Source organism: Hippocampus guttulatus, chromosome 6 (genome assembly GCF_054856545.1).
Source record: "Hippocampus guttulatus isolate MCC_2025c chromosome 6, RoL_Hgut_1.0, whole genome shotgun sequence".
Taxonomy (NCBI): Eukaryota; Metazoa; Chordata; class Actinopteri; order Syngnathiformes; family Syngnathidae; genus Hippocampus; species Hippocampus guttulatus.
This window is the reverse complement of record NC_141266.1, coordinates 10,783,604-10,808,237: the sequence shown is the minus strand read 5'-3', so window position 1 is coordinate 10,808,237 and position 24,634 is coordinate 10,783,604. Positions and strand designations below refer to the sequence as shown.

The 24,634-nt window shown below is 40.4% G+C and overlaps 1 protein-coding gene across 7 annotated transcripts in view; it reads left to right on the top strand.

Annotated features, from left to right (window-relative positions):
• Nucleotides 1-24,634, top strand: part of adgrb1a (adhesion G protein-coupled receptor B1a) — a 116,303-nt gene that overhangs the window by 40,410 nt on the left and 51,259 nt on the right. For all 7 annotated transcript variants that reach the window (XM_086113114.1, XM_086113115.1, XM_086113116.1 and 4 more), the window contains exons 3-15: nt 6,804-6,911; nt 8,055-8,216; nt 8,492-8,656; nt 9,853-10,017; nt 10,131-10,295; nt 10,503-10,604; nt 10,710-10,816; nt 13,390-13,584; nt 14,603-14,671; nt 15,888-15,996; nt 16,708-16,851; nt 20,715-20,790; nt 24,513-24,615. In XM_086113114.1, coding sequence (XP_085969240.1) covers nt 6,804-6,911; nt 8,055-8,216; nt 8,492-8,656; nt 9,853-10,017; nt 10,131-10,295; nt 10,503-10,604; nt 10,710-10,816; nt 13,390-13,584; nt 14,603-14,671; nt 15,888-15,996; nt 16,708-16,851; nt 20,715-20,790; nt 24,513-24,615 — 1,670 coding nt within the window. The remainder of the gene's footprint in view (nt 1-6,803; nt 6,912-8,054; nt 8,217-8,491; nt 8,657-9,852; nt 10,018-10,130; nt 10,296-10,502; nt 10,605-10,709; nt 10,817-13,389; nt 13,585-14,602; nt 14,672-15,887; nt 15,997-16,707; nt 16,852-20,714; nt 20,791-24,512; nt 24,616-24,634) is intronic.

Below are 24,634 nucleotides of genomic sequence, written 5' to 3'. Positions count from 1 at the left end.
ATCTGGATTGCAAAACTTCTTATTTGGAGCCTTGGATTAATCCACACATTAAGTATTTTGAGCATAGTTAAAATTCCTTCCTGAATCAAGCCACTCACCATGATAAAAAAAAAAGACATTGAATAATTTGGTGTCAGCGAGTGAAGAATTAAAATATAGCGATTCCTGCTGCTGTGTTTCATCCAAATATTGAATGCAAGGAGAGCATGGTGTCTCGAGACCAACACGGGCTGTGGCCCGGATGTACCCGTAACCTCTTTCACTTTTTTATTGTCCACGCATTCTACTTAAAGAAGTGACTCTCTACGTGCTATTTATATGTAACGACAACAAGTATAGCACAGGCAGCACAGTGAAAAGGTGGTTAGCACATCGGCCCCACAGTCAGGCTATCCAGCCATCCATCTATTTTCCAAACCGCTTGTAGTTTGAATCTCAAACTGCGTGGGGAATTTGAATGTTCTGTCTGTGCTTGTGTTTTCATCTGGTACTCCTGTTTCTTCTCACATCCCCAAAACATGATTTTAGATTCACTGAATTATCTAAACTTTGTCTACATGCGGATGAGCCTCGAATTGTTGTTTGTCTATACAGTATGTGCCATGAGATTGACTGTTAACCAAGCCAGAGTGTTACCCTGCCTCCCAGTCAGCTTGAATAGCCTGCAGGTACCCAAGAGCCTAATGAGAACAAATGGTTTCGAAAATTGGGTGAATAGATCTCTCTTTTCTGTGTGAATATTTTGTAAATGTCACAGACACATTTTGAGCAAACAATCAAACCTTGATTAGAATGTTTCTTTTGTGGAGCAAATAATTTGTGAAATTATCAAATCTATCTGTCACTTTTAAATGAAATAGCCTTTTTTTAAAAATGTTTGATAAAAAAAATGAACATTTCCAAACCCCTCACTTTTCAGCTCTTTTTAATAGTCTTGGCAATTTATGTTGAGTGCACTGCTGTCAAGTGTAGAACTTGACACCGTGACCACTCTGTCTCCATCCCTCTCCTTTCTCCCACTGGCCCACACTCACACTGCTGTACTTCTTCTGCTTCCAGTATGGTTGGGTGTGCCATGCTTCACAATACAACATTGCATTGCTACAACTTTCCTCACTGTGGATTATTTTGTGTTGTTCTGGTAATCATGACTGAATAAATATGCCGCAGGAATGAGTGTGCTTGCACATGAGACAATGTGAGCCCCTCATGTGGAGGACCAAGTCGTTGGAGGTACTACATTGGCTACGTACATTTTCATTTACAGAAAATAGACCAGATGATTGAGACATTTTTTTCTTTCTTTTAACATTAATCCTTGCTGCAATTGTGTATGTTTCGCAGTTATAATTGGCCTCCATCCCAGTCAAAACGTGTATGCGCTCGACTATCCACCCATTTTTCTGTGCTGCTCAGTATGGCAAGTGAGGTGGGGCCATGTTTGGATGAGGGTGGGGGCCACCCTATACCGGTTGCCAGCTACCGTAGTTGCAGGCCACATAAAGGCTCCAGATAAATGGCCATTAACACTCACATTTACACAAATGGGCAATTTGGAGTCTTCACTTAACCCACCATGCCTGCACCATGCCTGTTTTGGGAATGTGGGAGGAAGCTGGAGCACCTGGAGAAAACTGAATTACATGGAAAACAACGGGAAGATATAAAGTGCAAGAGGGATTCAAATCCAGAACGTCTGAACTGTGGACAGACAAGCTCACCACACCCCATGATGCCCATGTGCTGAAATATTAAAACGTTTCATTTTGTACAGGTTGTGACATTCATCTGAAATGCAAGCTAGTCACTTGTCATGAGCACTTAAGCAAGTTGAATAATCTCTTAAGTGGCATGAAGGTGAGATAGTCACTGAGCGACAGTATAACCAGTCATGTACCGTAACGGAATACAAGTATTTAATTTGTGTGCATTTGCCAATTTTTTTTAAAGTCATTATGACTTGAGTGTGGTGCCTGTGCCCTTTCTTAATGTGTGTTTCTTTGAGGTGGACAAATGAAATAAGCCCCAAATGTTCTATAAATACTGTACATGAAATTAATATACAACACAATTGAGGTTAACATGTTGGTGTGGCCATTTCATTTTTTCCACACGGCCCCTTTGGAAAAGTAATTGCCTATCCTTGGTTCTGCGAATATGATTTACCCAGTGCAGTGATCCCTTGCTCTATTTTTTAAATTTTTTTTATTTTGTGTGTCACGGAGCGGTTGAGACAAGTACACAAGACTCGAAGGTCTGTCTCTGTGCGGCTCGGTCCTAAGCGGGCTGAGGCCCACGACCGGCCCGCAAACCGGTGGTTGGGGACCACTATTAGAATGCACAATATGCAACATATGCAATTGTGATAACTGAATTTCCTTTCATTTGTACATGTTTTAAAAAATAATTGATTAGGGTCATGCGTGAGCAAGATTTGCTGCTGACTTTGGCCATCGACAAGTTACTTTGAACTGGCAGACAGTTAATTGCACAGCACATACTGTGGAGGCTGCCAACCATTCAGACTCAACATTCACACATTCACACATTTAAGAAACCTAAAATGCATACTCATGGTTTGTGTGAAGAATCAGAAGGACCCACCCACCATCCTCCCCCGAGGATTCACACAAGAGGGCCTGAGCTGCCATTCAAAGCAAGAACTCATCCGTTTTGTTCAGTACAATAAAATTAATTAAAATGTCCCGTTGCAACTACATTAATGAAAATATGAATGCGCATACATATGGTCAAGTCATTTTTTTGACGCGTCTTCCCCACTTGTACTTCAATTACCTCCCCTAGTCTTATCTGTCCTATTACTTTTTTTTCCCCCTCAGTCTGTCCCTGTCTCCCTTTGTGGCCTCCTCTTCACCCCCCCCCCCCCCCCATCCCCCTCGTTCTTCCTTTCACTGCCTGTTATCTCCAACGTGCAGTTGACTGCCTCTGTCCTCTGGGTGTCAGCACTTGCCTTATCCTCCACTCAACCATACAGCTTTATGTGAACTCACTACCCCTGTTCTGTCAGCATTTTCATTTCCAAGTATTTTCTCACTCCGCACTCTGTCATTTTAGCCACTTCTCTTTCCCCGATCATGCATAAACTCACGTCAAAACACACTCAAAAATCAATCAATGTGGAGCAATTGTACACAAGGCCTCCATCCTGTGTGCGCGTGTGTGTGTGTGTGTGTGTGTGTGAGCGTGCATATGCCTGCATCCATGTTTTTCTGTGTGCATGTGATTTTACGTGAATAGGTGTGTATGCGTTAGTGGTGAGGGCACTAGTTTGGTGGCAGATATTGATTTTGAAAGGTGGTGGAATTTGAGCTGTTGCAGGAGATAAACCATCCACTCATCCCACTGCTCTCGATGGAAGCATAAGATGGATGCCAAGAAGTTAAATAATGCAGTAAAAATAATCAAAACAAAATGCTATGCTGTACTGAACAACACACACACACACACATATATATATATATATATATATATATATATATATATATATATATATATATATATATATATATATATTATATATTTTTTTTTAAAGAGGAGGGATTTACAGGAATGCAGGCGTTTGACAATAGGCATGTGGGTGGGGATTTATGAAATTCTGCAGCGCCCGTGACCCGGGATGCGTGGATACAGAAAAATCCTTCAGAATGACTGAGGACATACAGAAATGTCGTTTTCAAGGAAGACAATACGAAGATACTTTCCAGTATAGATGAAGAAGAAAAGTCCATCTTGTCATCATCGTCAAAAAAAAAAAAATATATATATATATATATATATATAAATATATATATATATATAAATATATCCCGCAGAGAAAAAAGAATCTTATCTCCCAAATGGAGTTACCTCCTCATTTTTCTTGCTTTGCTTAAAGCGTGTGCTTGGAGTGACCGTCTGTCCTTCATTCAAAACTGCAGTTAATCTTCTTTTCATAATGCATATTTGTTCACAAAAAATAACCATCATAATTCAAAAGAGGAGCTGAAGGTTGTTCTTCTGGATCATGCACTCTTTGGTTCCCCAAACACTTGGGAAGGTAGCGCTATGTTTGTCATCTTATCTTCTTTTTAAAAGCGAGTTTTACGTTTCTTTTCTTCAGACAATGGCATGGATTTGGGGGAAGATTTCAATCTCAATTACAAAATCAAGTAATAAGAATTTATTATTTTACTTCCTTGCTGTGCCGTCTATGCCATTTGTCACTTTGTCATACCTTACTGGAGTTGAGTAAAATAATATTTCATGTCATGTTTGTTTGTTTTTTAATCAATTAAGTTATGCGATGCACACATTAATATAACAGCGGCGCCAAGAGTGGGCTCTCTTTTCTCATTTCCTCCCTGTTTACATTTGCTGAGCGTAATTTGATCAATGGCCAAGAAAACACAGAATCCAAAGCACTAGATGGTGATCATGTTTCTTTCATCTCTTTGAGATGCAGTGCTTTTTGAACCTGTACAATGCTGACTGGTTACAGAGATAACTGTACATCTCCTACATGCAATATTTGTTTTTTGTACACATTTGATTTTCCTTGGGTCCGGTTAATGTGACAGACATGTCCTGGAGTGTCCCAAGAATACTTGACTTTATGCTCACAACAACGGGAAAGCACCCTTTTGTCGCACTAGTATAGATAAAATTGCAGTTTTGTCCCTGTTTGAGACGTTTCCGCCACACAGAGATTCTCAGTCTTCAAGTCAAGCTTTAAAAGTGACGTTGTTTAATCTGTCACATTTTAAGGGGGAAGCTTTTCCTTCCATCTATATTGATTTTAAAGTGTTAACTCCTTTGTGATGCTGCAGTATACATTTGTCTATTGGTCCATAAATGAGTATTGGTCGCCATAAACAGGCTCACTAATCAAGTTGAAAGACAATAAAAACCCATCGCCTCTTGTGTGGCATTGCATTTAACAACAATAAATGATTGGGCCACAGTGCAATCAGATAAATTAAAAACACAATTATTATTTTCCCCCCTCTCACACACACCAACGATCTAAATAAACAATTTCACAAATTGCACTTTACAAGTAAAAATGTGCGTTTTGCACCTGAAGAACGTAGATTACGTTTACATGACTACTTGGGTGAAGGTCAACGTTCGAACTTCTGGAACATTCGGAATAAACTGTTTATATGAATGAACAGACAGAGTTACTCCCGGATTTGAATAACCCGATTTCAACAGCGACGCACAGGCATCGAGACGCAAATTTCTGCTTGTTATTTTCTACCTTCAACAAAACATTTCATGTCACTCACCACAGGAATAAAGCAGTCGATTTCCTCCTTGCTCCAAAATGTGCTTTTGTGCTGCTTTTTGACCTCTGTGTGTGTATTCCCGGCAAGCTGTGCCCCATATGCTCCTATGACTTATGCACATGTACATACCTGTGAGTATACACACTGTGTCATTTTCGATGCAGAGACAGAAAATAATGTGAAAACGCCGCGGAGCATGCACAGAACACAAATCAATGCACCGTTCGAAAGGAGGTAACCTGATCCTGTTTACATGATCTAATATGTGCATTAGAAAAGGGGGAACCCGGAGCATATTTGGGGTTTTTGCGCATGTTTAACGAATGTTTACATGGCCTTTAAAAACCTGAATACTGCTGATATTTGAGTTTTTGACTGCATGGAAACGTAGTCATTGAAACGCAACACTGCAAATGGGTGTTGATGTTGCAGTCTGCAGAGCTGTTCAATGTTAACGGAAATCATTGAACACGAACGTGTTATGCCAGTAACACTTCCTGATTGTTCCAAATATTATTATTATTTTTTTTTTAAAACATATACCAGGTTGGCTGCTACAATATATAACTATAGTTTTCATTCCACTCCCTCCAAGCAGGAGTTGGGGGACTCAGGAGGCGGGGTGCTCAGTGAATCTCTCATAACCAATCGGGCATGGGAGTTCCACTTCAAGTGAAGCATATGACCCCAATGTGCGTATGAAATTCCAGTGCTCAATCTGTTGTGCAATTCTCATTAGTTCTCACGGTTACTAGCTGGTTACTTCATCACTGCGCAAGCTGCCAGTCACACTTGGGTATGTCAGCCAGCTTGCGACGTAACTCGCTCTGGGTCGGGCCATAGCTTGTCATTTGGGACCCAAGGTAATCGTAACAGCCTTGAAGTATGAGACTGTTTTGATGCTAGTTTTGCTGGTGCACCAAATGGATGGAATAACGAAGAAGTACCTCAAATTATCTTGACTGGTGTTTCCTCTTGCAATATATAGGAAAATATGCAATACATTAAGTGATATATTCCCATATATGAGATTTTATATTTGTATTTCACCATATATAGCAATATAAGCATAGACTATATATACAGGGCGTTCCAAAAGTCTTGGGCACATTTTGACCTTGAATATCCCAATTTTGCTGCTGTAGACTGAAATTTCTCCAGTGTGGGACAAATAAAGGTTATGTTATCTTATCTTATATATACAGTTACAGGAAATTGTTTTTTCTTGTGTTGTGAATATGTAACGGTGGTGCATGGTATTCTCCAATCCTGAAGGATACAGTATAATTTGTGATGTGAGTATACTGTATATGTCGATTTGTGATTCATGATTCATTTAAAGTGCTTACTTACATGCTGTTTTTCATAAATATGGTTTTCCTGTTTATTCGAATGAAAGTTAAATGACGAAAATGTTGCACCTCAAAACGTGTCTATCAAGCTGCCTTTATTTTTAACTTAATTAGTTTATTTCTAACTCCTGCTACCACTCTCCCCCTTGGCCTACTCTCTTAGGTAAAGACCTGCAAATTTCTCGAAGTCAGTCACTTCGTTCAGTGGACAGTCGTAAGCAGCTTGATGATGGAGACAAGCAACACAGTGGACAGCAAAACCCTCAGACAGGTAAAAGAGTTCGACAGAGAGGTCCCATGCAGTAGCTTTTGGTTTACCACACACACATCTCCACCTACTTGCACACATGTCTCCAACATGTGAGTCTGCTTGTTGGCTACTTTTGAGGTATCCTTGATCATTCTTTGTACACCTCTGAATCTCTCCCCTGCATGCCTGCATATGTGAGACCTGGTTCTGTGTGTTTTGTGCAACACAGAGTATACATGGGAGTTTGAGTTGAGTTTGGCTGAGAGGAGCACTAGTGAGTATGATAAATGTAAAATAGTCCAAATGAGATTGTGTTCCTCTCTCTCTGATATCACTTTGCTGTGAGACAAAGCGGGATGTGTGTGGTTGAAGGCGCCAGTTGCATCAGGCAAGTTATAATTGCCTGTTCATGTGTGTACATTATGACTTCGCCTAAGGAGAAAGAGAAACTATTTAGGCAAGCCATCACGGTATTTTTTTCAGTCTCCCTGCACGCAAGTTTTCGTAAATTGTAGCTGTCATTAGTGTCTGTCCGTCTTGTCGATTAAAGGTGAACATTTACACACATATGCAAGTGTGTGTGTGTGTGGGGGCGGGGGGGGGGGGGGTGTGGGTGTCTCCTTGCTTCTTAGCTGTGAATATCTGGATTGTCACTCCCTGAGCAACACTGTATAGGTAGCCAGAGCCTCTGACAAGTTGACTGACATATCCTAAGTCAGAGGAGCTAATTTCCCTAAATGGAGAGTATAAAGTGTCTCAGCCACACCAGCAAATACTCAAATATTCCCCGTACACATTTGAATGCAAATGATTGGTTGATGCCCATTTGTATCTGATACAGACTCTTTGCAGCTTATTGTTTTTAAAAGGGTCATACTTTTAGGTTTGCTTAGGCCATTGGATCATTTGGTTGAAGTGTCTTTATTATAAGTCTGAACGCTTCCAAGACATTTTTAGAAACATATTTAAAATTATCTATGGAATTGAACATCCTGATCTGTCCCGTAGGACAAATGTGCATGCATCTAAAATGCCAAGAGACTACCCGTCATCACACAAATCCTCCAGAGGCTAGTTCCTGCATGCAAATTAGTTATGACCCTCTCCTTTCCTCTTCCTCTTTTTCTTCTTCCCCCTTCTTGACCCGCCCTTCCTCCTCAATAGACTCAACCTCAGGTGAGGAGTGGTCAGCATGGAGTGTGTGTTCTGCTACATGTGGGGAGGGCTGGCAGAGTCGCACTCGTTTCTGTGTCTCCTCCTCGTACAGTACCCAGTGTAGTGGGCCACTGCAGGAGCAGAGAACTTGCAACCCTGCTGTTTGTCCAGGTAAGTTCCCTTTCCCAGTCCGTCGACCCAACCCTCTGCGCTTGCCAAGCCCTCTCCTTGATGCTTCCCCACTCCTTGTAGCATTCCCAATCTTCTACTTAGGATACTATTCACCCTCAATGTGAATATTTTTTGGCCTTAAGCTACAGAAAAAGGCTTTCAACAACAAACGCTTGATCAAAATATATGATCATGGAAAAAAATGTCAATGGATTTGACAATAATAATATTGGTGTCTCTGCATGTAAATCATACTCTAGCTTCTCTGTGTGCAGTGGCCGGTGCTTGGGATGAATGGTCACCATGGAGTTTATGTTCGTCAACATGTGGCAGAGGTTATAGATCCCGAACACGAACCTGCACCCCTCCCCAGTTTGGAGGAGATCCCTGTGATGGTCCAGAGAAACAGACTAAATTCTGTAATATAGCTGTCTGTCCAGGTGAGACACACAATGCATCTGTTTCTGTAAAACTTAACGTAACATCTACGTTGTGTGTGCGTGTGTTTAAAATGTATTATCAATACAATTTATTACCATAAAGACATACACAAAGGTACTGAAAATTGCTACAATGATTTGAATTTGTTCACCATGGTTCTAACGGTGCCTTGCAAGCCAGCACCCGCCCGTTGGTGTCTGAATATGTGGGAAAGGGCGAATGTGAAGCTCTGTACAGTGCTCTTGCTACCTTATAGTGTTGATAAAGCGCTACATGACTATCCTTGTAATTCGTGATGATTTATATATCCTGCCCCACATCTCGTGCATTGTAGCTGGACAGGTGGATTTCAATGCTCCTTTTATGGCCCGTCTTGTCTGCTTTAATTCCCCTTCTGAGATGAGCTCTGGCAGCTCTGCACGGAGCTCTGTCACCTCACCTGAAGGCAGCGTCGTGGGCCCTGAGGAGTGTGTTGACTGGGCCGGTCATCCAGGGTTTCTGGTTTGGGAAAACCTGAATGTTTTTTTCCAGTTACATTCCCAAAATGGAACTCGACATTGTTTTCTACTATCCTGTGAAAATGTCCAGCTCCTGGTCTTCAAAAATGGCCCAGTCTTTCTGTTCAACGCAGTCCTGTAATTTGGAGATTGCATTGTCCGGCCAGGTTTTTAACTGTTTTTGTGGTGGACCTGGCTTTGTGTCAGAGGTGGGTATAGGCTGGGGAGAGCAAGAGGGAGAGGTGATCTCACTGGCCAAGGCGGGGAAGAAGTATGGAGTAAACATGATCCAAGATGTTCCCTCCTCCAGCAGAACCTGACATGTTGCTCGAAATTTCAGCGTACAGCTTTTGAATTGAATTGAATTGAATACAACTTTATTGTCAAATGTGCTACAAACATACCCTTTTGAGTTTGGCTTATTACAGTTATGTGGACACCATCAGCCCACTGCTTGAATCTTTGTAGGGTATAATGAAATCACAAAACTATCAAAGCAGTCTGGAGTGAAGTTTGTTGCCCAGTGTCAGAAAGATGGGTCTACGCCACAAGGAATGCCTCTTCCAACAGCATCAAGACATCAAACACAAAAATGGCTATGAGCAAATGATGTACCACTGTGCTGCCAAAATGTAATGATACACATACCTCTTGAGTCTTTTTGTGCTTTGCAAATTCTCTTCCCTGACTATTCTCAGTGGATGGCGAATGGAATGAGTGGTCAAGTTGGAGTTCCTGTTCATCTTCCTGCTCTAATGGGACCACGCAACGAACAAGAGAGTGTAACGGCCCCTCATACGGAGGTTCTGAATGTAAAGGAGAGTGGTTGGAGACCGTTGACTGCTTCCTTGGGGAATGCCCTGGTAGGGGAGAGAACATTTTTTATTGAGACTTTTTACACTTTATGCATGTCCTTATACTGTACCCATGACTCCTGTGTTTTGCAAATGGGCTAATATTGCAAATGTCTTTTCAGTGGATGGGAGGTGGCAGCCATGGTCTTTATGGTCAGGGTGTTCCAAGACTTGTGGCGGTGGGAGACAGCAGAGAAACAGAATTTGTTATGGGCCCTTTTTTGGGGGGCAGTCTTGCCCTGGAGAACGAGAAGAGGTCCGACACTGTAATGAAAAAAGATGCCCGGGTAAATGAAATCCAACATTCTGCGTGATTATTTCTCTGTTGGATTTGAGAAATGTAAAAATGTATATTTTACCCTGTCCTGACTTGCAGTCAGTCAAATGTTTTGACACAGTTAATCAATCATTATGACAGTATCCTCACCTTTGACTGGTAGTTTATCTGATTTTTGTGATGTTCAACAAATTGATTCATATTTTGGTGTCATTAGAGCCTCATGAAATATGTGCTGAGGACAACTATTCAAACGTTGTTTGGAAGATGACTCCTGCTGGAGATACAGCAGCAGTACGATGTCCTCCCAATGCAATGGGTTAGCGTCGGCCATCGAGACACATATCCTACTGTCCAAGAAAACATTGGAACGTAAAATATGCGCAGGCAATATGCAACAATAGTTACATCTGTCTCATTACAGGGTTGATTTTGCGTCGCTGCATCCTTGATGAGGAGGGTATGGCATACTGGGAGAATCCGACCTATATGAAGTGCATTTCCAATGATTATCGCAGCATACAAACTTTGGTGAGTTTCATATTTTTAAGAAGCTGAAACAATTACATTTTCCATTATGTGCAAATAGCAGCAATGAGATTCTCAGGCTACCTTGGCTGTCCCTAAAAATAGTGTCCAAGTAGAACACACTGTGCTGCAATTAAGTCACATGACTCACACATTTCGGTTTGTACTTGACCTCAAACATGAATCGTCGTTCCCTTTCATAACAAATGAGACCAACAAGTGTTATTTGGGATCATATTTACCGTAATCAAACCATTTGTCCCTTACTTTTCTGCATACTTATCAGATACCATAAAAGATTCTCTTGTCATTTTCTGTCTTTTTTTTAATACTTGGAACAATCGCGATGCATTACGGGCTTAATGTTAGCATTCACTCAGTGGTTTCCCTCACATTTGGCAGCTCTGCGTTTCACCACATAAATGCACGTTTATTTTGTCTCGCAAACTGTGATGCAAAACTGCTTATTTCAAGCCTTGCTTTAATACACAAGGTGGCCCTCAGTATAGGCATGGGACTACCAATTTGGAAAGTCCTTTCTTCTTTTTTAAGTTTTTTTTGTTGAGTGGACATTTTTATAATGGTGTCATGGCAAGGCTAATAAGAGTGGCACGATGTGAGGTTCCATGTTCTTCCTGTGTTTCATTGATTTCCTGCCGCTTGCTGAGTAGCAACTTCTTAAAAGCATCCAAGGCACGCACGCACACACACACACACACACACACACACACACACACACACACACACACACACACACACACACACACACACACAAAAACCTGTGTTACACTTACAGCCATTCTACCTACCTTGTTGAGTAGACACAATTGTAATGGGGTCTCGCTTCGTGTCATACTTGTATGAGGCCCGTATCTTGCTAACGAAAACCAGACTCATAACCTACTTTTAGTAGGTTAGTACATCCTTTTACAAAAAAATGCCTAATTTTCTCTGCCAATACCAAACTGCTCCATTGACTCTTGTTTGGTGTTTTGTGGATTGAGTGATTGACTGTTGATGTTACCATCTCTAAGATGGCTGACAAATGCATACACAGTGAGGCAGGGGTGGTATGTAGAGCAAACAATTCAAAATGGAGCCATCAAATTTTAGTCAAACACACGCAAGCTTCTTCCCGTAATCTGGTATTGAGTCTTGTTTTTGTATTTTGCATGCTGTTCTTGCCTTACATGTCAGTGACTGAGATCCTACAGCAACAATGCTGGCATCTGATCTCCGACGCCTGGGAGCCAGCACATACATATATTCTGGGCTATTATTTAGCTATTATAAAGTGTGATTGACTTTACCACTGCAGACTACAGACTGCATGATATTGAAAAAAATGCGGTATTGGTATCATTGCTGTAATTAACATAGACCGAAAGAAATTACATTTTTATCTAATGAAAGAAATGTATTTATTCTTGCGGCAAAATAAGTAGGCTCAACGTATTCTAAGCTAATTCATTGTAATCAATGCAAAGCCAATACATTGCAAGAACACATCTCGCGATATATCAGCTGCAACCTTTAATAATGCACTAATTTCCTTAATGTATTCCTCTGCGTGTGAACAGATGAATGAGAGGTATTAACCCGGTTTAGTTTGAAGAAGGCACTTGATTAAATTCACTACAATGACATGAATTCGTTAAGAGGAAGATTTGACACATTCTCTTAGCCTGCCAACGTTACTGATCCCAGCAACAGGCCAACCCGCTCAAGGCCCGCTAGGGTCTGTGTATATTTGATGTGGAGGAGTTGCAATGGAGCAAGCCACTTAATAAAACATCCATATATATGACTATGGACTCACGACACATAATTTGGGAGCCAAGAGGTCAGTAAAAGGGGCTACCTATCCTTCTACTGGCTGTCACATGAACAATGGATCACAAATAGCTAGATGTTTGATGAATTGAGAGAATCCATGTATCATTTGTTCTTTCCATTTACTATTGGTGATCGAAAATCAAATAATAAAAAACATAACTCAATATTTGTTTGTGGATCTAAGACAGACACACACACACACACACACATACACACACACACACACACACACACACACACACACACACACACACACACACACACACACACACACACACACACACACACGGTCAGTTGTGTCTACCGGAAGTGAGGTAATTAGCATCGATGTAGATTGTTAGGTTGTTAGCCACCACAATCAATACAGACCATGACCTTGATGTATCAAATCATCCATCAGCCATATTATATTGAGGACAAATGCTTCTCCCTGTTTTTTCCATGGTTACCTAGATGTTGACCTCTTGTCTTATTTTGTGCCATCTGAGGTCAAACTGGAATTTACATTTTTTTTAACACTGAATATTTTTGAGATGTTGGTTTCGTCAACATCTAATTTAAAAAAAAAAGAAAGAAAGAGGCATTCTATTGAACGATTCCAGTTCAGATTTAGACATTCAAAATCAGGTGTAGATCTCAATTTAACCAACCATCATGCGGACCTCTCTAAGTTATAATTACACCTCATGCTATGTTGTTATAATTAACAAAATATATTGCGGTCAAACTCTTTTTGTCAGACTCGAGAACATTTATCCAAAGCACAGCGAGGCCTTGTGGGTGATGGACTGTCTGAAGTGATGACTAAACTGAGGGTGACTTCCAGTGATGGCACCAGCTACAGTGGTGATTTGCAGGCCATTTTGGATGTGCTGAAGAACATGACTGAGATCTTCAGGAGGGCATACTACAGTCCCAGCAGTGCAGACATGAGGGTAATAACCAGAAATCTGTGTCACATTGTAACCAAGTGGATTGACGTGCCTCATAAATCCTTGTGGAAACCGAAACCAAGTTGCCATGACTATCAGTGCTTTTATTCGATATCTGCTTCTTCTTCTATCTTTTGGCGGTTGGCAAACAACTTTTCGTGTGTTACAGCCACTTTCTGAAATGGAGTGTGGGTGTGCATAATACTATTTCACAACCTCCTATTTTATCCTACTCTTTCAAAAAATATGCAGTATATTGATTTAAACCTTAATTCAGAACTTCTCTGTAAAATCTCTCTAGTATTCAAAACTACTTTCTGACTTAGCTCATTAACTCATTGTTGTCTTGCCTGACTATACTCAACACATGATTCTAATTCATGACTATTCTCTCTTTGTCGTTCTCTCTCTCTCTGTTTCTCTATCTTCCTCCTCTTTTGTCCTGTGCATACTTCTAGCACTGCCTGCATATGTTTGAATCATATAAATCCTTCAAACCCTTCTCCTTTTCTTACTTCATTGGCGGATTACAGCTCTTTGATGCATGCCGTCACCTACTGCACTGGGAGCACAAAGCGTTTCCATATCTAGTCAAAGCGGCTGTATTCAGTCCCGCAAACTTACACACAAGAGACAGGAGCGTTTTTCCATCAGTCGTCAGCAAAACGGGTGACCGCCAGTGACTGACTGACAGACCTTCCAGACAAAAACGAATTAACGAAAACCCGCTTCCATCGGTGCTTTCCGTCCATTGTTTATTTTTTTTTTTCAAGTTTCTCGTCATTCGTCAGCAAAATGGCCACCAGTACTGACCCTCTGTCAGGACTGATGGAATGCCCACCTCTCTGTTTTAGTATACATATTAATTTTTTAACGTAATATCAATATGGGCTTGTGTCAAAATTAAATTGTCACAAGATTTTTTTTTTTATACATTGGAACTTTAAATTGTTTGATAGAACATCATAAACATTTTGATTTGTCAACTATTTTATGATGAAACATATTTTTTCTGTTCTAGAACTTTGTCCAGTCACTTAGTAATCTACTAATGGAAGAAAACCGAATGCGATGGGAAGAAGCTCAACTGGTAAAGGTCATTTTTATATATTTGCACCTTTTTGCAATTGCATACAGTATGTGTGTATGTGTGTGTGTATATATATATAGGGAGATTGTATATTTTGTTGAGCAACAATATATTTTGAATGTTGAAAGTGATATCATTAATCAGCTTTCAGAAAATGTTTTCTTTAACTTTTCGCCTTCACTTGAAGCTTAGGTATTCTTTGTGTTTTTATGAAGCAAACTGCTATGCTTGTGTAGTTTGAAGGTGCACCCAGCATGCCTTGAGGAAAGTTTTTTTGTAAATAATTATTAATAATTACAGGTTTCTTCTTGTTAGGTTAAACAGCGTCTTCCCTCTCGCCATTAACTCCCTAAACCGTAACCCAAATCTGTCGTGGGTCTTTGCATTTTTACACACCCCTGTGGAACAGTATACCACACCAATCATTGTAGCTCCAGCTCTCTACATACTTGAGCAATTGTCGTTGATCAATATTCCACAGCACTAGACACTTTAAAGCGCTCAAGGACTTTCTGTGTAATTCCACACCTGAAATTGTACTACAATTACTGCTACTGGTCACTTAAGAATGGTGCAACGATTATCTGCACCAACTGAACAACGGTCATAGTACTGGACCACTGATCGATCATGTTATCTCTGCTCGATGGCTCTGCACACTGTCGCACAGCTGTCATCTGGTGGTACTACTGCACAATGGTACCCTTACATTATGGAAAGTTTCTCGATACTTATATGCCATGTCTTTGTTTATCCTAGTTGCTTGTTATTGCAATACAAGTGTAGCCGACACTACCACAGACAAATTCCTTGTGGGTTTTACATACTTGGCCAGTAAAGATGATTCTGTTTCGACAATGGATATGTTTCACTTCCCAGTATTGTTGTTCATTTCCACCAAGTGGCAGCTGTGTGGCATAAGATTGAAAGCGTTTGCCCATCAAATGAAGCTTTGGCGTTCTAATTACAGAACATGCAGTTTGTTGCAGATGACAAATGACAATAGATGTGATCGTAGAAAATCACAGGATAGAATATTTTCTATCATCTTCAGATATACGGTATATACTGTATCGTAATGTTGCCCAGCTCTAGCTATCTGTATGGTGTACAAAAAAAAAAGTACACACTAAGATATAGGTTAAACTGCATTCAGAGAGCATACTTGTTTTGAATAAAATGCGTCTTTTGTTGTATTTTTCATTGTCTTTCACAGCTGGGTCCAAACATCAAAGAGCTGTTCCGCCTGTTTGAGGACTTTGTGGATGTTGTCGGTCTGAGAATGAAAGACTTTCAGGACATGTATGAAGTGACTGACAACATCGGTAAGCCTTGACAATTATTTATGTGCATTGCCATTGTCGTTCTTGAACAGTGATATTGACATCAATGTATATAAAAAAAAAAAGAAAGAGGAGAAAGATGACCAATGATGACAAACTGAAATTCAATTGAATTTCTATCTGAAATTTCACAATAAAGCTATTAAGTATTTTCTGCCTCATGAAACACACACACACACACACACACACACACACACACACACACACACACACACACACACACACACACACACTAAAACAGGTAGGGTGACGGCCCTTGAGAAAAGGATTGAAGACCTCTGGTTTAAAAGGATTTGCAAATCACCGTATTCTGTTTTTATTCATGTTTATCCACCACGTCCCAACTTCATTGGAATTTTGGAATTGGGATCTCTCTCTCTCTCTCTCTCTCTCTCTCTCGCTCTCTCTCTCTCTTATATATATACTGTATATACAGGTATATATCACTGTGTATGCTCTAACTACTCTTCTGAACATTATCGATTGGTCATTTTTTCCTTTGCTTTATTTGTTGTGTTTAACATACTTTATTGGAGGTTTAAAACTAAGTAGCATGTTTAAACTGAATATACCATTGTGTGCAGCTTCTCAATGTTCCCAATTATTCTTTACTGGTCTGTTGTTTTAAACAGACAAATTTAATACAAGATATTCTTAGGTAATATGTTAATAACGTTGTCATTTTTGCTCCAGTTCTAAGCATCCACAAGCGTCCTGTGCTGAGTAATGCAGATATCAGCTTCCCGATGAAGGGTTGGAGAGGCATGGTGGATTGGGCTCGCAACTCAGAGGACAGAGTCATCATCCCAAAACACGTCCTGCTAACAGCCAAGCCAGGTTGAGTGCTGCACACATTCACCAGCTACAGTATGTGTAGGACGAATGATTGATTGGTTGATTGATTGCCACTTGAGGCAGGTTCCTCTGAAATAATTATCGCAACTGTAATGCCTTCGTGATTGGCGAGCAGGAGCACCTCCACATGGGAAAAAAGAAATAAAGAAGATATACAAAATAGGTCAGTAACATCGTGAAAGCGACGATGAAGAAGTATCTGTGCTTGGTGGTTGCGCCTTCTCGGCAGCACGCCTGTACCAGCACAGATTTTGATTGGGAGGAATGTCGGCGCCATTGACTGTCGGTGCTGGACAGACCTGGGGCGCTTGTGTTTTTTGCGCCTGTAATGGGCAGCATTTTTCACAACCCCGTTTTGTTCAGTGGATATGTCGGCGCTGTGGGACAGTCGGCATTGGTGCGGCTGGATGGATGGCTGCTGAAGTTGAGGATGAGGAGAGAGGAGCGTTGGCGCAGAGCGCCGATGCGTATTTGGAACCGAGAGTCGCCGCTTGGAATTGAAATGGATTTCCATGGGACAGCAGAAGTGAACCAATCTCTTTTTTCGTCAATGGATGCTACGGCTTCTTGTTGACTTTGAAACTTAGCTTGTAGCCGACGTGTGCATCATTTTGAGCATGACGTCTCTGATCCACTGTTAAAGGACACTTTGATTCTGTCCTCTTTCATCTCAAACTGCTTCAAACAACAAAGCGTGTGACGGAAAAGTGGTTAGGACTGCACGACTGTCCGAGTTTTATGTTATGTGTTGTGTTTATTATTTTACTTTATGTTAACTGTTTTGTTAAGCGCTTTGTTACAGCTGCCGCTGTTGTGAAAGCGCTATATAAATCAGCATGTATTGTATTGTATGAAACAAAAGCATAGCGGGGGAGGGGGGAATAGCTGTATCAATATCGATATCCATAAGCTTAGGTTTTACAGAAGGACACAGGGGGCATGTCCCTTGCAGAGGTCAGAGGTCAGTTTTTGGCCCCGGCTTTTTTTTTTTCCCCCATCCAAAAACCATGTAACATGATAATAAATGGAGACATGACAAACACTCGGCTTCGTTGGCCCAATTACATCAATTAGTAAATTCAGTATACTAATGTATACTGTAGTTTGGTGACCCCTAATTTAAGATATGTTTGTTTTATGCTGATCCAAACAGAAGATGCAAAAGTGTTATATCGTCTCCACTTTTGATTTCACGTTAATACAAGAAAATACTGTCTGCATACTGTTGTATGCAGACAGTATTAATTTATAGTATTCATTTAATTTAAGACAGTATATAATTACACACACAGTGTGTGTAATTCTACTGTGTCTGTATGCCAGGTGGCTAGTGGTGCTGTGATGTAACCTCCACCATGTTCATGCGCATGCGTAAAATCTCCCTTCATCTCTGATCTGCGCTCTATCTTCGTAATGGTAGATGAACAGAGTCTGGAAAACACCTACCGTACAATGTAACCTTCCATTGTCTTTTTCCATGTGTGGGATATTGTATTAGCTATACAGAGCATATTGTAAAGGACAATTTTTGACTTGACTTGCACTTTAACCACTGATAGTAAACTTAATTTTGGGGCTAAAAACTGGTCAATTTATTTTGTTATTTCCAGGAAGCTTTACTATTTGCTATTATACTGCAATGCTCATTGTGACTGATATGGAAACGTGACGAAAGTTGTTCAGATGGGACACAACTGCTTATTGGGATTATGGTTGCGAGCATCTGGGGACGGTGACTGGACTGAGTGAGGTGCTGAAAATGTCAGTCAGGACATGTGCTACGTCATCAGCACAAACTTTTAACACTCGTCCCACGATGTTGTCTGGGCGCTCTGTTTTCCGGGCTTGGCTCTGTTTGAATCCTCTTTGTGGTTGCTCAGATTGATGGTTAGAGCTGACCGGTATGGAGGTGGTGAAGGGTATTCATCTACATAGACGCATATTGCTGCTGACAGTGGCATCCTCTGTGCCGTGTTGCTTTGGCTATGTTGATAAACGCTTCAGCCGTCGTTGATATTGGTGTAATCACCCTGAAAGGCAGCTGTCTTGAAATTTCTACCAGTCTGTATGCAGATTTGAGGGTGCTCCTTCTGGCCAGACCCTGGTGTTTTATTTGTTGTTGTTGTTTTTTTTTCCATCTCAGACCTGTTTGGCTTTGTCAGTGACTTGTGTGTTGGTAATAACATAATTTTGGTGCCTTAAATGGGCAAGGTGGGAGAGGCATGTCATGTTGTATGACTCTGGGATTTTTGTATCAAGGAGATCCCCTGTGTTCTCTCCCCTGATTATGCAGTCCACATATTTGAAATCGGGAGGTATTACTTTCCACATCAACTGGTTTTGATGAATGTGAATATAATACAGCCGACAAAAATAAATAAATATATAAATACAAATGAGAAATGAAGTGAGTGTAAAAGCCAAGATCTGTCTGAGTCATAGCCTGTCATGAAGTTCAATGATGCCAGTTCCTAAATGAAGCTGATCCTCAGTGACTGTTCCCACAGTGTGACTATTTTTCACATTCTAATAGACACCGCCAATTTATGGAAATATTGTGCATTGTAGAGAGCAACAAAGTCAAAGTAAAAATTAAGCTTGCAGTGCACTGTTCAAACAAGCCAACCTCATTCTGAAGAAATCATTTGAATCACTGATTTATGTTACCTTCAGGCAAGTTTTTTTTTTTTTTTTTTGGGACACAGACAATCTGTTTTATACGTTTCAGATATGCCAGACTAAATTTAGATGAATAGGAAACATAAAATATCAACTCCTTTCCACACGTACACGCGCGACTCACTTGGTTCACCCCGGATGGCCACGAAAGCTCAGCTGTTGCCCGGGAGCTACATTCTCCGCCTGCAGCCTGGCATACTATGAAGCTATCATATAGTGTCCTAGAAGAGGGGAGCTGGATGTTTTCAGATGGCTCAGCAGATGGGAGTTGTTTTTCACCCTTGACACATCAGCGGGAAATAAGTGTTCTTTTTGCCTGAGGCCTATCTGTACCTGTGCCACATTTGATCCTTCCCTGCTGTCTGTCTGTATATCTAATCAGGAGTGGAACAGTTCACAAAATCCACACTACAACACGTATCGGTTTTGTGCCCACAGTTTTCGGTTCGGGACGTCTTCACTCTCGTGCAGTTAGGTTAAAAGAGAAAGTATGAATTACTATTACTGTTGTTGTATTATGATTTATATATTCTTTTTGTTCTTTCTGTGCCAGGCAGAACAAATAAATGCTATTCATTTGATTGGCAAAACGTACAATCAACTTGTGTATCCGCCCGTTGCCGTTCATACATCAGAAGAAGTATCGACTTCCTGCAACAATATCAGCTTTTTGGTCAACTTTCACATCCAGATTTCACGCTGTTTAAATAGATTTCGTGCTAAATTGAGACACAATCATTCCAGTGTGTCAACATGCATACTTTTTATATTTTTGTTGGGTGGTTTACCGTGATATTTTTCTCACGTAAAATGGGTGCAATGGCTCCACAAAAAATGGATTTTAAAAAAACCATGAAAATGAACAAATTATATGATTCTAACTTTTAGTTTTAACGATCAGAATACTCTAAAATTAAAGTGATCTTGGGAACATGAAGTGAATATGTGTCCAAGGGAGTCGATCGAAAGCAAGATTCATAGTTGACTAGTCATGTAGGCCACCTCGATTCTAAAGAGCTGGAGGAATTGAAGCAGCATGGGTGACCTGCATTTTCCTCAGACAAAGGTTGTTCAAACAATGACTGCAATATTGAAATTCTAAATTCTGACCCTGACAGATTTATTTTTATTTTTTTTCTCTCTCCTGATCTTTCTGTGTTTCTCAGATTCAGATGACTCCTCGACATTTGTCACAGGTATCATTCTGTACAGAAACTTGGGAAGCGTTCTGAATTTGCAAAGGTAAGGCCATTGTTTAATCAATTGAATTAAATAAATGTTGGAGTCATTTCTTTAAAATGTTGTAGATCACGTTTAGTATTTTTTCCACACACAATGATGTCAACTAGAAGACAGAGCACCATCTCAGGCTAAGCGTCTTTGAGCAATATCCTGAGCCCTAAGTTGCTCCTGATGCTGCATAATCAGTCGGTGAATGAGGAAATGCGTTAAGCACCAAGATACCTAAGGTAGAAAAGTGCCATACAAGTGGGGGAAAAAATTATCCGATGGCCGTCTTTTTTTTTTCTGCTTGTTTGATGATTGACACACTTTTAATGGACCTTATTTTTATTGTTTAATGGTCTATGCTTGCCCTGTATGGAAGCTATTACAGCTGGTATTTTTTTTTTTTTTTTTTAATGATTATGTGACTTGGACAGTTGCGGGTTGAGAAATTACCAGGTACTATTCGCCATGCCTGTCCATGTATGCTGCAGTTCCATCGGTATCATTCCAATAAATAATTGGATTTGTAAAAAAAAGTGCCCAGGGTGACAGCCCCATCTCCGTCTGCCTATGGTTTAAGTCATTGCATTTGCATACAATATGTCCAAGTACTTCCGGTAAGAAATCTCCACTTTGTAGTTGTAGAACATTTTATGATCTCGTAGAAACATACAGAATTGGGGAAATTAAACCTTGAATCTCATCAATCCTCCGATGTTTGTTCCGAGTCTTGGAACTGCTTTCATCTTCCACATCTCCTCTTCAGCCTGCCATTTCATTCCATTCTTATCTTCTTTCATTTTTGCATTTGATTTGCCCCTCCAGCTAAATGAGATGAGTTTGAAGCAAGAGACTAGATGACATGAAAGATTATCGTGACAGATTGTGTTTTGGACTGGTGAAAGGGTGATTATGGTGAAAGCATACACTGACGCTGTGAGGAATCAAAAAGAGGAGCAAGATTTGAACGTGTTTGGCTGTCTGGAAGCATTCGGCATGCCACCCCCATTAGCGATTCATTTCCTTGTGATTGTCTCTTTCCTCATGATTGATGGATTCTGTGAAAAACAAGAATCACAAATAGGGGAAGAGGGTATGAAATAAAATGGCATAAAATTATATGAAGCTATTGGAAAACAAATCTGCTAAGCTTCTCGTGCAAGAAACAAAAGAATCGAGAAATTGGATTGCTTTACCTGCAACATAAACTCAGCAGCTAAGTACACATGCATATCGACAACTATACTGTACCAGCTATATTACGTTCTGTCTTACATGCAAAACAATAAGTTGAGAAATTGTTTTAGTTTTTTGCAGTGTTTAACTGCACAGTGTTGTATTGAGTGCAGTTGTTCATATTTTGTTCCCCAATTTAGCTACACAAGAGGGGCAAAAACTAAAACCTTTCGGCATCATTGAGGTCAGTTCCACACAATCTGTAACCATAATACGTGATGGAGCGTGCGGTGTTTTTTTATGTTTCAATTAGGCTTTGGTGCAAATGGTTAGCACGCTCAATGGGATGTGAAGCATCAGTGGACTAGCAAAAATGTAACGTTCCAAAAGTGTTTATTTTCTGACCTCATGGTTTTCACATGATTCATTAGATTTATTTATTTATTTTGTCCTTATCAAAGGTGCCATTGAATTTGTTACAGACATTCAAAGTCCACAAGATTCCGTTCTTTCTGTTGGGAATCATCCCATCATAATTTGTGAAGATTCAGCAGACGCAACTGTCCGTTTTATATTGGTTATGACCACGAAATTATGTCGACTGGTTAGCACGTCCACCTCACAGTGCAGAGGTGAAGGGTTCAATTCCGGCGCCAGCCTTCCTGTGTGGAATTTGCATGTTCTCCCCGTGCCTGCGTGGGTTTTCTCCAGGTACTCTGGTTTCCTCCCACATTCCAAAAACATGCATGCCAGGTTAACGGGACATTTTAAATTGTCCCTAGGTATGAGTGTGAGCGCGGATGGTTGTTCATCTTTGTGTGCCCTGTGATTGGATGGCAACCGGTTCAGGGTGTCCCCCGCCTACTGCCCGAAGACGGCTGGGATAGGCTCCAGCACGCCTGCCACCCTCGTGAGGATAAGTGGGTTAGAAAATGCATACATGGATGGATATTGTGACTGCAAATTGGCATCTATGCAGCATTTTGACATTTTACATTACATTCAAATTTCCTTGACAAATAGATCTCTTTTGTTTGTCATGACAGACAATTTTCTCAAGTAAACATCTTATTAGCATTTGTAATATGATTTACTGTCAATATAGAGTCTGTATGTGAGACTACAAACTCAACTGTTTTGCTCATGTGCGTTGGGATGTACAGTAGTTGGATGCTGCCGTGGAACTCCATTCAGTGCATGTACAGTATGTACATTTCGTCATTATGTTGGATTTTTACTGCAGTTTTTCACTTTTTGTAACTATTCAACATTTTGGGAAGACATCACAATAAATTGTTTATTATTTTTTATGCAATTATTTTAAGTGCACCTTTGGAAGTTGAAAAGAAGTCTGCTTCAACAAAAAAATGGAATAGATTTATTGTCATTTTTTCATCAAAATTCTACCTGTGCAGTTCGTCATGACAATGTGAAACACGTTTTTGACATGTGAGAAAATCCAATATTCACAGCGTTCATGTAAATGGATTTCACTTGTATAGCTCTTTCTACATTTGAGGTTGAAAGAGCGGAACCTCTTTTACTCTCACCTCATTCACAAACTGACTGATGGAGTGTGTAGTCATGATTTGACCGATCTCATTCACAACGGGGCCTTTACTGTCTTCCTCAAGAATACTTCAAGGGAGCCAGGGATCAAACCCACAACCCACAAGTTGGGAGAGGACCCAATTGACCAGCCATACCTTGCCAACCTGCGTGCATATGAATCAGGATGGATGAATCACATCATCCTGATTCAAACTCGAAATGAGTGATTTGTAGGCGATAGTTGGTGTCACTCTTACAGCAACAAACACGATACATAACAGAAATATACATTTAGCATATAACGTCTCCATAAAGTACAGAAAGGTTGATGATGTGTACAGTATAAAACAGAAATGTGCAAAATTATGGATAAGTGACAATCCTATTTACGGACAAATGAAGGAATACTGATGCTCGAGATGTACAAAAAAAAAAAATCTGTGTTACTGTGATTTGTTTGAAACGTTTATGGCAATGGGAACAAAGCTGTTGGAGGCTGTTGCATGGGGGCCCAGAATTTGGTGAAATGGAGACCTGTTGTTGGAAGGATGCTAGTTTCCCTCCCGACTGACAATTAGGCATTTTCAAGACACTGCGTCCTCAACTGGAACAGTTATTTCTATATATTAGAAAAAAAGGCTAATATTTGACAATTCATGTGAACACACTGATCATGTCGATGACTTTTCACAATGATCAGCAAACAGATACAGCAAATGTCACAATGTCACGCTTTTTTTCTATTCATCTCTGCCAGTGTTTACATTTTCAAATGACAAAATTCCAAAAATCAATTTGTCCCAGTATGTGCGCTATTTTAAAACAGACCCGCGGGAGACTCATTTGGTTCTCGGGGGCTACCTGGTGCAGGTGGGCACCACGTTGGTGACCCCTGATGTATTGCCTCGTATGTTCAGCGACAAAATGGAAGAACTTTTTGGGGGCAGAGACTAATTATTGCCACAGTGAAATTCATTGTTTTTCTCTTTCTTCCTCTTTGCTCAATGCAGAAACGGCACTATACTCAACTCCAAGATTGTATCCGTCACCATTAAACCCACTCCTGCTTCCCTTTCTGCTCCTGTTATAGTTGAATTCTCTCACTTGTACAACGTGAGTGACAAATCGATGT